Below are 17,403 nucleotides of genomic sequence, written 5' to 3'. Positions count from 1 at the left end.
TAGTAGCTAACTCCGCCCACAAGTAGATAGCCTCCGGCACTACCAAGCCACTCCTTAAACGTCGGCTTGTTTGAAGGCTACCAGACTACAATTAAGAGCTTAGCGGAAGCAAGGTGAAATTCTCATGATCTGACCTCAGGTCACTTGGGGTCATTAACGGTTAGAGGTGTGAGATCTCCGCCGACAACTTGGCGCCTTTCCAAATCCCTGTCTGTGACTCATATTCTATATATATTTTAAATAAACTAACCCAAACACTTTTACAGTGTTACAAGAGGACCAAAAACAGAAAACGGGACAGTACGTCAATTTCGCGAGCCGTTACCAATTTCTTGTACGACGATTTTTGGCCTTAGAGTATACGTCAAAATGCGACGCTCTACTGACTGATAGACTACCCATTTTTTTTACAGAAGACTACTTACTAATGACGTTAGCAGCTTTCCCTTCCCTTTGTTTGTCTTAAGCCTTATTAAGTTGTCCCTGGAACACAACCTGTCAGTTGGTGTACAACCACGTCCCCAAGTTGGTGTACAACCACGTCCCCAATAACTGCTGAGTGAACAAGGGAAAACAGTTTTGGATCGGTGCCCAGTTGACTCTCCCTGCCTGAGACTTGAACCCGGCCAAAATTGGTGACAAGGTGCGGGGCGAGCGTGCTACCTCTCTTGTAGTTTACAGACGAGTAGTAGATGTAAACTCGTGAGTAGACTCCTTTTTTTTCAGGGATATTCCTGCGCGGGCCCTAAGCTTCTGGCTGGCCCACTATGAATGACTTGAATGGCCCACTCCCTGACTTTATATATACAGGGTTTGTCATTTCTTACGGAAGTATATTGCCACACTAAAGATATTTATACTCTGAACGACCTCTCAAGGTTAGTATCTGTCATTAGCTTTGTGTCTGGTGATAACAATCTTTCCAGATTTAGGACACCTTTAATACCAGGATAAGGTAAAGTCTTCAGGGCTGTTATCTATCTTCAGACACAAGCCGGTTAGGCTAGATCCCATACCCACGGCTTAAATATTATTCAACTTCCGTAACTTAACCCTTGACCACTTTTTATGATGTGTGAGACAAATACAATGCTGGATTGCTTTCGATACATATTTTAGTGAAGGCCACCAGAAACCGTGGTTGTTAGGTTAAATCTGGTAAATACAGTAGAGCTTTTTGTTTCAAGTTCACCCTGTGTGTGTGGGGGGGGGGGAAGGGGGTGCGTGTGCGTGTGTTCGTTCATCTGTTCGTGTGTGTGCGTGACAGACACCTCCGTCATATCGACCAGGCCTGACTTCTCATAAACCCACCCACCTCACACCGCATGATGTGAGTCACTTGGCAGTAGAAAGAGAGAGAGAACGTACAATGGAGAGGAGAGAACGGTGAAGAGAGAGAGACTGGTGGAACGTGCGTTACATAGCCTCACGCGACACGGCTTTCCTGAAAATCACGTGAATGTTTTCAAAAACTTTTAAAAACAAAGTAGGCTAAGCATCTACTTTATTAGACTGGTATTAACTTATATTTGATTAAGCTGCTGTTAACATTATTTTACTATGCTGGTATTAACTTCTATTGTATAGGCAAGTATAAAGATGGCTCAGAGAATTAGCAGAATTTAGTCCTATTCACATTTTAGTCCGAAAAAAATGAAGCTAATTATTAAATATTCCTAGGCTTAGTTTATTACATTTATATACTATATTAGGCTTCAGAGAGAGTGAATTACGCCTAAGAAGGTTAGGTTACGTTAGGTTTTCTTTGCAACATCAGTACAAAAACTTTTCCAATTTGTCCAGGATCTAGTATAACATTTTTGGCTTACGGCTCATGCTCTGTGATGATATGAAAAATTGGTTTACTGAGAATTATGTAAACTATATATAAATGTAATATTTTTCCTTGTAAATTGATGTAAATATTAACATATTGTGTATTAGTTAATAATGAAAAAATATAAAGATTGTCCAAATTTAATAGTACCGATTTGTACTTTTTAATTGCATTTTACGTCAATATATGTGCAATGGTCCTCATCGTTACTATCAGTACTATCTAAACAGGAGGATGGGCTTTTAATATATTAATGTTTCCTTTGCCTGCGATAACAAAATTACATATTCCCCTGACAGCTCTGGTCAGTCCAGATGCAAGGCGTCACATATTCAAATCTCATTGAACTGAATATTAAAGATACGGTACCTGAGCCAATCAGAGGAGTTCAGCACTTAACCTGGTGAGAAGGAATTGGTTCACAAAAGACAAAACGAATCATCTAGACCCAGAAATTTATCTTACTGCCTGTTTGGCCACAAGATAAAATCGAAGCTGTAATCCTGACAGTGACATAAAACCATTATTTGTTTAGACTTAAGATTGTTTGGGGCGTAGCACTGCAGGGGAGCAGTGCTACACAACGTAGCACTGCGCCCCTGATCACCCAACTTGGGCTGGTCGGTAGAGCGATGGTCTCGTTTCATGCTGGTCGCCGTTCAATCCTCGACCGTCCAAGTGGTTGGGATCCATTCCTTCTCTCCGTCCCATCCCAAAATCCTAATCCTGACCCCTTCCAAGTGCTATATAGTCGTCATGGTTTTGCGCTTTCCCCAGATAGTTCCCATCCCTTCCGCACTGTTCACGTGGGAGTATTATTGTCTGGGATACTAGAGTTCTTATGCTGAAGAGGGAATTACCCCCACAACCTCCTGAAGTTGCAAGAAGTCGAACCTGTCTTAGGAACAAACATCAGGACTGTGAAAGAAAGGCTTGAACAGAAGTACCACACAGCTAGAATAACAGAGGGTTATATTCTTGAAAGTTTAAAGTATAACTCTGAAATTCCGTCCCTGACTTGTAGCCTGATACACATACATAATTTCTCAGTTATCTGTGAATAATATCCCAGTTATCATGAATGATTAAAATTCATTGTGTTTGGAGACAGGCAACCAGTGTATATTTATACGATAATTGATTTCCCAGTTATCCCTGAATGGTTTCACAACTATCCATCAAAGATTTCCCGGTTATCTTTGAATAATTTCCCAATTATCCTTGAAAGATGTCACAGTTATCTGTAAATGATTTCCTATTTATCCATGAATGATTTCCCAGTTATCCCTGAATTATTTCCCAATTGTCTCTGAATAATTACCAGTTTTCCTTGAATGATTTATCTTTTTTTTTTTTTTTTTTTTTTTTTTTTTTTTTTTTTTTTGAAATATATACAAGAGTTGTTACATTCTTGTACAGCCACTAGTACGCGTAGCGTTTCGGGCAGGTCCCTGGAATACGATCCCCTGCCGCGAAGAATCGTTTTTTCATCCAAGTACACATTTTACTGTTGAGTTAAACAGAGACTACAGTTAGGGATTTACGCCCAGTAAATCCTCCCCGGCCATGATACGAACCCATTATCGGTATAAATGCACGATATCTTGGTTATAACTGCACGATTTCCTAGTTATTCATATTTGATTTTACTGTAATCTATACCTGATCTAAGGTTGCCCTGTTTAGTTTTGTAATTATCTCATCCAGATACGCAGTCCCTAATTTTAATCACGAAAATTTTATCTACATTAAATTATGGCGATATATTCACCAAAAAATATATATTTATATGTGTGTATACTTAAATTCTAAACTTTGTCTTAGAACTAAAGCATAGTTGCATTTTTTAAATACTTTGCATATTATTGAGAGTGAGAGGTGCTTGGCTTCAAGCTTTAAACTACATTAAGGCATTATTCTCATACGAAATCCAGACATTTAATAACAGATTTCAGATTTCACATTAGTTATTCTACTAATGGAAGTAAAAATAAAACTGGCTTTCAGTTTTGTCTGATCTTTGTCATGTAAGAAGCATTGATGAAATAATTCAGCCTATTCTTAGATCTAAGGGATTATATTGAGAAATCAGCCTCCCTCTTAAATTACCTGGATAGTTATCTAGATATATGTGATGGTCTGAACGCATATGGTTTTAATAATAGTCGACTTGAAAACTGGCAAGTGAAGCTTTGTCCTAAAAAAGTTATAACTATTGTATTATAATTTCAAGGTTTAAAATATTAAAAGTCTATGGTAAACTAATTTTCTTTGATAAATTTTAAGGCCTAGGCTTTCTTTAATATCATATTCTAGAGTACACTCAAATAGTTTTTGAATTTCATATTTTACGTGTTTGAGATTAATGCATTGTTTTAACCTAACCAAACTTAACAATGGATAGAGGGTAGATTATTGCACTATCTAGTGATTTTGAAGTGATTACCACATGGGCATATACCGCTCTTGAGGACAGGTTGTGAATATCTAGACCAGATCAGGCTGCCAGTTTACAATTGTAAGTTTCGAAATGAGTTCATAGCCTAAGGTGCAACCTCCATCAAGGATACGAAAAACATGTTGCAAAACGTATTCACTATTAACCAACGTCCCTAATACGTCAACCCATCCTACTGTTTTAACATTACTTTTTATAACTATGCGGTCGATCATACCAATATGCACTGTAGTAGTAGAGGCCTAGTTAATCACTTTTCGTACTTTTTTGATAGATTTCAGAAAAATGTTCTATATTAGGCCTTATATAGCACATATATGTGCTGTATTAGGCCACGTATAGTGTGTATTAAACCTAGGATGCTTAGGTTAAGTTATTCATTAGTAACATTTTCATTTATTCATTAATAAATTTTTCCGGTTTGTTTAAATTCAGTACTACAAAAACCGACTTTCAGGTGGTCCATCTCGACATATGTGTACGTTTGACCACATAGTTACTATAAGTACTTTCCTTTTAGGAGGATGAGCGGAATACTTACAGCTTTAACATTGTTTTATCCCGTGACTGGTTTGGTAACAGAATGGTAACATGCTGTGAACATTGACGTACCGTACGAGGACTCTTCCCCCTCTCTACGAACAATCTACTCAGCCCTTGAGAAAAGTGAGTTTCCGATTGGGCTCTTCATTGACCTGAGAAAGGCTTTTGATCTGTTAACCATAACTATCTCTTACTTAAACTCCACCATTATGGAATCCGCAGCCTTGCCCTGAACTATATCCGATCCTATCTTAGTGACAGACACCAATATGTAGCCATCAATGATATAACCTCTCCCACTCTACCATTAACCGTAGGGGTGCCACAGGGCAGCATCCTAGGACCCCTTCTATTTCTTATATACATCAATGATCTGCCTAATGTCTCTAACATACTTAAGCCGATATTGTTTGCTGATAATACTACCCGCATCTACTCTGACCCCAACCCTGACCCCTACTCTGACCCCAACCCTGACCTCGTCTACTCTGACCCCAACCCCATTATATTTAATATAATATTAAATAATGCTGTAAACAATTAATTAAAAAAAAGTCCACTTGTGAATGTCAACCAACAAACTCACACTAAACATAGAAAAGACCTACTACATCTTATTTGGAAGCAAATCAACAAATGCAATTCAGCTTCAGATAGACATTAGCAATAAAAATGATGGAAAGTTCCTTGGCCTATATTTAGATAAGAGACTCAACTTCAGCACCCACATACATCACACAACTAAAAAGATTTCTAAAACAGTTGGTATATTCTCTAAGATCAGATATTGTGTGCCCTATTCTGCTCTCCTCTCACTCTATTACGCATTTATCTATCCCTATCTTACGTATGGTATCTGTGCATGGGGTTCAACCTCTGCAAACTACCTCAAGCCCATCATCACCCAGCAAAAATCTGCTATCAGGACAGTAACAAACTCTGCTTTCAGACAACACACAGTTTCCCTGTTTAAATCTTAAACATGCTAAACATAAATTCACCCCGTACATTCTCTTGTGTCAATTACATTTATAAAACCCTTTTCTTAAGTGCAAACCCTGTTCTTAAACTATTCCTGGATAGATGTAATAGATCACATACTCAACCCACCAGACATAAATATCTCTTTGATATCCCCAGAGTTAAATTTAATCTGTGTAACACTCTATGCAAATAAAGGGACCTAGTCTGTAGGACACACTCCCTAATGAATTGAAAAGCTGTCCAACTTTTGCCTTATTCAAAAATGTAACCAAAAAGTACCTAATTTCATCTTCATAGTTTCCTACCTAGTACTTTAACTCGTATTGTATCTAGTGCTACCAAATCCCCCGATATATGTACCTAAGCCATATTACTCTACCATTGTAATCTTTGATATCATCTGATATCATGGTTGTTATATTGAGTGCATATTCTACGGCACTATTCATTGAAATGATTCTTAAATTGTACTACAGTGAATCTATGTATAACCCTGATATTTTATCCTAATGTATTCAAATGTACCTAGAAATCCTTGTTCATTATAGTGTTTTGTTATTATTGTGTATTATTCTAATCTTTATTTTTGTTGACCTGTAAAAAATTGTTGTCAACCTTACTGTAATTTATCTGCTTAAAATTATCTGTGCCTGTACTTGTAAAATATAGCTGTAAAGTACCTATAAACATTTGTTGTCAATTCTACTGTAAATAATCTATTTAAAATAATCTGTTAGTTTAAGGACTTGCCCGAAACGGTATGCGTGCTAGTGGCTTTACAAGATTGTAAAATCAATATCATTCCTATGTTCTCTCTTAACCCCCAATGTAACTTCTTGTATATAAATAAATAAATAAATAAATTGACGTACCGTAAGAGGACTCCTCAAACTTCAGGAGGCTTATTGGCAAAATATATAATAAGAGAAACTGGTTCGATTTCAAACTTTTTTGGCTATTTATATATGAAATTGACTTCAACTGGCCGAAGTCTCGGCATCGTAGCATAAATAGGAAGGGAGAAAAAAAATATTGAATTATGTGTCAAAAATTTTCCAAAATGGTCAAAAATTAACATCAAACATAAACACATGATGTCAACTGAAATCATGTCTTTGACTCTCAGCTATCACAATAGCATATACTAAAAATATTTAATAATTAGTTTTATATAAACAAAATTAGTTAATTTTTTTTTTATTTGTTTATCGGACGATTTGCATGAAACTTATACACCTGATGCACGTAAACCTATCTGTAAGGGTGCCAAGGGTGCCAGGAAATTGATTGATGTCAACCTCTTCCACAGATGGCAGCATCTTAGACTATTTTTTTTACTTATTTATTTTCAAGTATCATAAACGTTCCTATAACTCTTTTCATTTTTTATTCAATTTACATGAAACTTGCACCTTATATGTAGAGTTTATGTCTCTACAATCTGTAAGAAGCATTTTTTCCTAAGTTCATTTATTTACTTTATAATAGTAATAAACCAAGATATATTTGCATAATTTTTTTATTGATCTTTGACTATTTGTATTAGTAAAACTAAACATATTTTAAAAAATCCGCTAAACAGATCCTTTTATTATATGCTAAAGTGATAGAAAAGTGTCATAGAAATGATTTCGGTTGACACTGGTGTTTGTAGTATCACGTTGAAAAATCGTGTAAAGTGCGTATTTTTCTCCCTTTCTATTTAGGCTGTGATGCTGAAACGTGGACCAGTTGCAGCTTTTTCCATATATTTTTTTTCTATTAAATAAAGTTTGAACAACTCTGATTTTACCGCATTATGCCCCCATGATGAATTTGAAGTGATAATGTGTAACAGTCCATATTTGGTACATTCCATCCATAGTCAGCATATATACTATCATTCTTGGAGGATAGGTTGAAATAATACAAACATTGCTTATATGTTTTAAAGTTTTCGTGAGAAGTGTTTAACATAATCATGCTACTACTAATGGTTACGACAGACATCGTAAAAATTAGACGTGAGTTCCACAAAAACACAAATTCGTATTACATAATGCCATTTGTTAGCCGTAGGAAGAACAAATTTCATATTAATGGGCCAAATTCACGAAGCAGTTACGCAAGTACTTACGAACGTGTATATTTTTCCTCAATCTTTGACGGCTTTGGTTACATTTATTAAACAGTTTACAAGCATGAAAACTTCCCAATCAACTGTTGTTATTGTTATAAACAGTCTCCTGATGCTTCGAAACTCATAAACTGTTTAATAATTGTAAATAAAGCTGCCAAAGATTGAGAAAAGATATACAGGTTCGTAAGTGCTTGCGTATCTGCTTCGTGAATCTGGTCCGAACTCCGGCACTTGCATTTGTCTAAAATTTACCTGCGCTTCGTACTGGAAGATGAGGCATGGAACCAACAAATGTTGATTGTATAATAGATCACACATTTAAACTAATTCTTAAACAACTTGTACACTATATACGTTCTATCACAGTTGAAAACACTTCGAACTTGAGTTAAGCGCAAAGGAGGAAGGCACTCGCTATCCTTTGTCAGCCTCGCTAACCCCAATTGCTCACCCAAACTGATCTCACGACATAAAACAACACGCAACAGAAGGCAATATACCAGCTATAGTTATGTATACTATGTACTAGTTATGTATACTATGTACTAGTTATGTATACTATGTACATTCATCAATTTCACCGACTCTTCCAACAACACACTACAGCACTCCTGCATATCACACAATTACCAACTTAACAATAAGATTGTTAAGAATAAAAACTTAACAATAACATTGTTAAGATTAATAGCATTACATTACATTACACAAGATTACAACTGGAACACCCTAATTTTTTACATTCATTCATCCTATGTAATGGAATCTTAAATATTCAAAGCAGAAGCAATACAAATAATTTATATTTACAATACTAATCTAAGACCGCTGTTCTTTATATTATTATAGAAAAACAGCTTTCGTAAATACTGTTCTTTATCTACATAAATATCTTATTTCTTTAAAAACTAAGTTTACGTTCTATCTAGATCACAATGAGCAAAGATTAATTTTAATATATTAATATATATGGGCAAGCCGTGTGTACCTACAACGTGGGTAAGTGATGTGTACCTGCCCTTACAACGTGAGTAAGTGAGGTGTACCTGCCCTTACAATATGGGTAAGTGAGGTGTACCTGCCCTTGCAACATGGGCAAGTGAGGTGTACCTGCCCTTACAACGTGGGTAAGTGAGGTGTATCTGCCCTTACAACGTGAGTAAGTGAGGTGTACCTGCCCTTGCAACGTGAGTAAGTGAGGTGTACCTGCCCTTACAACGTGGGTAAGTGAGGTGTACCTACCCTTGCAACATGGATAAGTGGGGTGAAACGCCATGCAACCTCTGAAGAGTTGTTTCGACCCATTGTTTCGTGTTCTGTCTTTTCCCATTTGATTTGTGTCTTGTAACCTCACCCAAAAACATTTATATCCTATCACCTCACCCAAAAACGAATATAAACACAATCTGAGTATTGTCTTTATTGTCTTTGAAAATGTAAGAAGTGTTCTTGCGAAACGCTTCTAGGCGTCAGACCATAAATAAAAGTGTGAAAATGAACTTTGGAGAGTTAATTTTTCAACTACCCCCGACAGTGAAGAAAAACATAAGAAATATTAGGATCTGGTTAAAATCATTAATCTTACCATTTCGGTCATATTCAACAACATTATATATAAATATATATATATATATATATATATATATATATATATATATATATATATATATATATATATATATTATATATATATATATATATATATATATATATATATATATATTATATATATATATATATATATTATATATATATATATATATATATATATATATATAACTGAAAACTCATATATATATATATATATATATATATATATATATATATATATATATATATATATATATATATATATATATATATATATATATATATAATATAAACTTAATTAAGTAGTGCCAATTTGTAAATAGTGCATAATGAAAATATCAATTTCAAGTCTTAATGTATATATATTGATATGATAACAATTATTTATTGTGGTCATCGAAAATTCACGATGAATTTTTATATTTATAATAAATTGAGCATGATTATCATGAGGCTAATGCCTAGCCTTGTCATGTTGCTTGTATTCCTTTATTACACATCAAATAATAATAATAAATAATAGCAATGCTATTGTAATTAAAAAAAATACTAATAGCAATACAAATAATATAATAATAATAAACTAATATACAGTACATTTATGTAAGGCCTAACTGATATTAAGAACACTTAACATATAGAACAAAAATGTCATAGCATTTTAAGTCACGCTCTTTCGAAAAAGATAAATTACTATACAAGACTATTGAAAAATAATGTAATGTGGATTTTTTGTATTATGTTATTTTTAAACGCTTATACTAAATGCTTATCTACCTAGAATTTAAATTCCAGCTGTAACGTTGTCCTTGTTTATTATAAAACATTATTGTTTATTATTGTTGGATCAGTAATCCACTCAACCTGTTTTATATACAGTATATTGAATTCATCCCCTATGTCTCCTTTTTCCTGGGCTTCATTGCGAATTTAATTTTCGACATTGGTTTGGTGTTGGGCTCAAGGCCTTTCAACCTCTGGAAGGTTATTAAGGCCGCTCAACAGCTTACCTATGTTCAAGCTTATTAGTCTTGGTCAAGTCAAGGGCTATGTTCAAGACAGTCTTGAACATAGTACAGGAGTAAAGTCAACTCTTAATGTTCACCGACAAGCTGGGTACACTTCTCGAAGGCGAATATCAGATATAACTATCGAATACTTGATATTCCCTGAAACTTAAGCACAGGCACCGGACAGCGTTAAGTAAATGTGTACGTCAACTTTCCCACAGCGCCATTGAAAGCCAATCAACTGCCAAAGGGTTATTAAGGCCACCACGCAGGTTACTAACCAACCAGCAAGTGTACTTTAGTCCTATACATAGTTCAGGAATGAAGTAAACTCTAAATGTATATACACCGAGAAAGTGGACACATCTCGGTGTATTTAATATTTCCTCTTGCTTATAATGCCATCTGTGTCTTTGGGCGTAAATAGACACACGGGCGATTAGCATCTGTGCCCCAGCTTGGCTTTAGGCTTCAACTACAGGCCTGCCAACCTCTTGAAATTTACACAAGTTAAATTGTATTTGATAGAATAAAATGTATAATTATATTATCAAGAAAGCATCTTTGTAGTTAAATTATACTACTTAGCCTCTAAAATGAATAATAGTAAAATTGCATTGCGTTGAAAACTTAAAAAAAAAGTGCACCTCAATACAGCGTCTGCTCACACAACACCAAAATTCCACAGAACGGAACCTATTAAATTATTTAATCGCTATATACATATTCATCTTCTTTGTCCTCCTTCATTCTCCCTCTTTCCTAAACAAGGCTTCCTTAAGGCCGATGATAGCGAGGAGAATCTTCTTGCGGTGGCCGAGCATGTACACCCCCATGAGCTGAAGGTCTCGCTTGGTGAGGCCGAGGGCCGCCAGGGGACAGTAGAGGCCGTTCTGGTGGAAGTTCTCCACGTAGTCCGGCAGACCCAGGCCCTCCAGCCACTCCTGAATCGTCTCCGGCACCTCGTCAGGAACTGGAGGCGGTCTTCTCACCTGCAGGTAACCGCACCAGTGGCATGAGGACACGGGAAAGTATGTTAATTAGCAGGTTGATGTGGTTTTTTTTAAGGTAGCCGGTGTTATGCTGTCAACCGCGGGAGGGTTGTTTAGTCACCATAACACTGATCAACCAGCAAACATATTTTAGTCCTAATTATAGTTTAAAGTAACGCCTGTGTATATATTCTGAGACGCCCAATACACTTCTCGGTATATATTCCTTCATGAAGTCTGGTGAATCTAGTGGAACTGAACTCCAGGCTGATAAAAATAGCCAAATGAGAATAATAAATGATTGGCAACGGGTGGATTTATCGTTTGACATTAACTAATTATTACTTATATATATTCCAAGGCCATTTAGGCATGAAACCAGCAACCAGTAGATATTACTAGCCTATTTACGTAGTGCATGGCAAATTAATTTTGTAGTTTAGTATTTTGTTTCCATGCAGAGCGATAGAGCGATTTTGTTTCCCAAATGAGCAATATATTTATTTATATATATACAAGAAGGTACATTGGGATTGTGAGGATACATAGGATAGTAATTACAATTTTGTAAAGCCACTAGTAAAGCCCTATATATATTTCTTTTCCGTAAAGTTCAGTTTTACGAAAAGATTCCTTTGAACTTCAGAGCCATTAAGTTACATTTTCCTTCTTGGAATATTAAATTCGTTTCAAAGGTAGTCAAATATTGGATCACGACCCAAATTTAATTGACATATTTTGTTTATTATGCATCCCAAGCAAATCCTGTGGGTGATAGAGCAAACTTCATATAGGCATATAATAGATCCAGGTACTTGGCTCACACTATCCTTCGTGCCAAAACAAGTTACTATATATTTAAAACAAGTTAAATATATATTAGATAATTGATGTCAACAATTTTAAAGAAATGTCCAAATACTTCATATGTAATAATATGACTAGGGTACGACTATTAATAAACATTTTAGATAATGAATGAAGTTATTATATATGAAGCATTTGGACATTTCTTTAAAATTGTTGACATCAATTATCTAATATATATTTTTTGTTGCAATTTCATACATATTGAAGTAAGAGGGGGAGAATAATTTTACTGTCAGAGGTTGGAGTTGGATATTTCTTCCTTAGAATGTGATGGATATTTGGTTGGATCTACTACAGTGGGTGGTGCATATTTGGTTAAACCTATTCTACTGGGTGGTACATATTTGGTTATATGTACTCTAGTGGGTGGTACATATTTGGTTATATCTACTCTAGTGGGTGGTACATATTTGGCTATCTACTCTAGTGGGTGGTACATATTTGGTTATATCTACTGTAGTGGGTGGTACATATTTGGCTATCTAATCTAGTGGGTGGTACATATTTGGCTATCTACTCTAGTGGGTGGTACATATTTGGTTATATGTACTCTAGTGGGTGGTACATATTTGGTTATATCTACTCTAGTGGGTGGTACATATTTGGCTATCTACTCTAGTGGGTGGTACATATTTGGTTATATCTACTGTAGTGGGTGGTACATATTTGGCTATCTACTCTAGTGGGTGGTACATATTTGGCTATCTACTCTAGTGGGTGGTACATATTTGGTTATATCTACTCTAGTGGGTGGTACATATTTGGCTATCTACTCTAGTGGGTGGTACATATTTGGCTATCTACTCTAGTGGGTGGTACATATTTGATTATATCTATTTCAGTGGGTGGTACATATTTGATTATATCTATTTCAGTGGGTGGTATACATTTTGGTTATATATCTATTTGTGTCTGGTACATGTTTGATTATTTCAGTGGGCGGTTCATATTTGGATATATCTACTTCATTGGGTAGTTTATATTTAGTTATATCTACTTCAGTGGGTAGTGTATTTTTTGGCTATATATACTATAGTGGGAGATGCATATCTAGCTATATATGCTGAAGTGGGAGGTGTAAATTTTTTTTAATTATATAATTCTCAGTAAACCAATTTTTCATATCACAGAGCATTAGCTATAAACCCCAAATGTTATACTGTACTTTTTTGTTTATATTAAATTATATACAAATATAAAGATAATATTTACATCAGTTTACAAGGGAAAATATTGCATTCCTATATATTTGATATAATTCTCAGTAAACCAATTTTCCGGTTATATCTACTATAGTGGGTGGTGCTTATTTGGTTATGTATATTAAAGTAGATGGTACATATTTGATTAAATCTACTACAGTGGGGTAGTAAATATTTAGTTGTATCTACTTATTGATAGTACATATTTGGATGTATCTACTTATGGATTGTAAATATTTGGTTGTATCTACTTATGGATAGTACATATTTGGATGTATCTACTTATGGATAGTATATATTTGGTTGTATCTACTTCAATGCGTTGTGCATATTTTATTATACAGTATCTACTTCCGTAGTTGATGCATTTTCCAAGGTACAGTATATTTGTAGCCTAACTGAAACTGAGCATTGGTAGCCTTTTAGTGTTGCTGATCACATAGGATAGACAAGAGATATGTGGTTCTTTTAATGTTATTGAGATATGAACTCACAAAGAGATGTATTTAAAGCTATTCATACCCCATTCAACACAATGTGCTTAACTGTTATTCTTCACAAAAAAATGGGGATATAACTTCACATTCTTGGTGAAAAATATTTATATTTCTCCCTGTACTGAAGTAATAACGTACACACAAATAGGCATATTCAGAAAAAATACTTTAACAATATAAATACATATAGATATAAAGGCATTGTTTATAAATAGAAGTGGAAATAGGCTTATAAATATTGACATTTGTAGCATAAAATTCTTATATTTCTCCTGAATATCATAAATTTGGTTGACTGATATTAATATAATGCTTCATGGATTGTCTTTTAAGTTAGAAACTGTACCCTTCTTCCTACTGTAACAAGGCTATTATTTTTAACATGATACTTCTGCCATGTAGTCCCCCCCCCCTTCCCCCTTGTAACTTCAGTGGGTGCAACGTAGAAGCCATGAACTCTTTGCTACAACTACACCCTTGGGTGTAGTTGTTTACTTGTCACGAAGTGTTTAAGCATTTTAATGAATATCCTAGGCTTAAGATGTGCTCAACTTAAAGAGCCATACGATTCTCTTCCCATTAGGATAGTGCTGCTTGGAGTACAGCTCCAGAATTCCGTTCGACGACAAATTCTGTCTCTTTTTAAATCGTCTAAGGGTTTTTGAAGGGATTCTTCAAATTGCATGAGTTGCGAGAGCGCCCCACAGCTTGACACTGGGTCTTCTGTGGTACGCTCAAATATTTGTTTAGAAGTTTTATTAGAATTTCCTTTACGGGCCCGTAGAATGTTACGAAAATGATTACAAATGTGTACATGACATCCTGGAAGGCCGGACATGTGTCCTGATCATCAAGCTTGAATGATTACATTCAGCCTGTGGTTACACTCTGAGTCATATAGGGCAAAATGTTGAGTATTTTGCAGCATATGCTTCAGCATTACATCATACGATGTTTTGGGCTGGTCAGAGAAACCCGAGCTTAAATAATGCTTGGCATGTAGCGAGCGGGTAGCAGACGCAGTGAGCGCCACTACCATCCCATCCTATTTAGACTCCGGAGTGTTTCCATAAAATTTCTGCAGCGCCGTCTCACAAAAATAGTAGGCTACACAGAGTAGTCCAGTGTAGCCCTATATATGTATTGACTTTGGACTTGTCAGTAATGTATTGATTGGTATATATTTCAGGTTTGTTAATGTGAGAACGATTTGCATTCTATTTTGTAGCCTCATGCAGCTGGGCACTTAGCAGTGACTTTTGTGACCTGTAATCAGTAATGCAGGATGGTAGGGACCTGCACGTCTACGGAGAGGTTACTCTCAGACTAAAACAGACAACCTAGCTGATATTTTCTTTTACTATTGCTAGTGTTAAAGTGATGGGCGAGTTGCCATATATTAGTTAGGGCTTTTGCTCCAATACTGTCTTTGATCACAAATAGGTGCATAAGTATACAGTTTATGCACATAATATGTATACTGTGACTATGGAATGCAGAGTACTGCAGACACAAATGTTGCACACAGTTCTAGCATACATCTTTGCCCCACTGTGGTAGGTCACACGTCGCGGGTCCAAGCCAGAACTTAAATAATTCCAAAGCTGGCGTCAAATGCACGAGCATTAAATATTACATATTTAATAATATTACATTACTAGTAATATTATTACATGAAGTAATTCTATTATTTCAATTGTTTTAAGCGTTAATCTATAGTTTGTGATGCATTGACCATATTAATTGCAGTCATCGGGGAGGGTGAACCCGTTATGCGAACTGCACGTACTGTGGAGAGGAAGACCATAGGAAAACCTGAGGACAGGTTGTGTAAACCTACACAAGTAATTGCCATGTATTGTATTGAATAACCTCTCGGTTTCCTCGCCATCTGGAAATTATTGCTAATCTACGGGCTCACCATAGCCCGTGCTACTTGGAACTTTTTGTTTCAAGTAGCGAATCTTGAACAACAACAAACAACATTGCTAATGTTCGCTGATAAAGATTTGTCAGCAAGACGTGATATATATGCAGGGATATTCCCGCGTGGGCCCTAAGCCTCTGGCTGGCCCACTAAATTTAAGTTGCTAATCCTCGAACTATGGTATCTTTGTCAATTAAGTTATCACTCTATTTACTAATTGTATTTTTAGATACTAATGTGAGAGCAATTAGATAATCATTATTGACCCTCTGGATAGAATGTCTTTGTCGTCATTACTCTCAAGGCGAAAAGGTGAAAGAAATATTTTGAGAAAAGTTGTGGTGTAAATAGTTGTGTGTAGGCATACCACTTTCGTGGACAGGATGCCTGTTAGACATATTCAGGGCCCCCGTTGTCAAGGCCGAGGTTGTCTACGTGGTCACCCAACCAGTCCAGGCACTAACCTGACTGACCTAGTGACTGACAATCCATCAACTTCTCCACGCCATGGGCTGAAACCACGTTTCACCAACGTTTGGAACATAACCGAGTTCAGTTAAGCAAACGTATGCAACCCGTTCTCGCACTTTCGTATAGTCAATATTGACTTATTAAATACGTGCATATGTGACATACTAATTTATTGTGTATATTTTAGTTTACCTTGAAAAGCGTCATAGAAAACACCGACCTTACCTAACCTTCTTAGTATGTTAAGATAATCATCTTATTGCTTCGTAATTACAATTATTACTTAACCTATTATAGGTATAGGTTAAGTAATAATTGTAATTACGAAGCAATAAGATGCTATCTTAATAACATACTAAGAAGGTTAGGTAAGGTCGGTGTTTTCTATGAAGCTTTTCAAGGTAAACTAAAATATTCACAATAAATTACTATGTCACATATGCACTTATTTAATAAGTCAATATTGACTGTAAGAAAGTGCGAGAACGGGTTGCATTGCAAGTATGACTTAACTCATCGGTAAAAAGTATTTTTTTTTTTTAATTTACACCAGGTGAGGCTATCCTCGAATACAAAGTTATAACAGGTGTCACTAAAGAAAACTGGATTCGAATTACAGGTGTCACTAAAGAAAACTGGATTCGAATTACAGGTGTCACTAAAGAACACTTAGGATTCGAATTAACTCACCAGGTCGAACTCGAACTTGATGGCCATTCTGTGTAGGGGTTCAGTGATGCCAACCCCGGCCAGGTCCAGCGCGTCCATGTGCGCAGCCGTTGGTAGGTCGTATCTGCCGGAGAGTTGGGACACGTTACTCTTACTGGGAGTAACACGTTACTGGCATGCGGTAACACGTTACTGTCATGGGGTAACACGTTACTGTCATGGGGGGGGGGTGTA

The 17,403-nt window shown here is 35.8% G+C and overlaps 1 protein-coding gene across 1 annotated transcript in view; it reads right to left on the bottom strand.

The window, feature by feature from the left end:
* Positions 1-9,871: 9,871 nt before the first annotated feature.
* Positions 9,872-17,403, bottom strand: part of LOC123746818 (caskin-2) — a 35,987-nt gene continuing 28,455 nt past the window's right edge. The window contains 2 exon segments of the mRNA XM_069319631.1: positions 9,872-11,533; positions 17,191-17,293. Of these exon segments, the coding sequence (XP_069175732.1) occupies positions 11,288-11,533; positions 17,191-17,293 (349 nt within the window). The 3' untranslated portion in view covers positions 9,872-11,287.

This window comes from Procambarus clarkii, chromosome 93, assembly GCF_040958095.1.
Source record: "Procambarus clarkii isolate CNS0578487 chromosome 93, FALCON_Pclarkii_2.0, whole genome shotgun sequence".
In the NCBI taxonomy this organism is placed as follows: Eukaryota; Metazoa; Arthropoda; class Malacostraca; order Decapoda; family Cambaridae; genus Procambarus; species Procambarus clarkii.
This window is presented reverse-complemented; position numbering and strand designations above follow the sequence as displayed.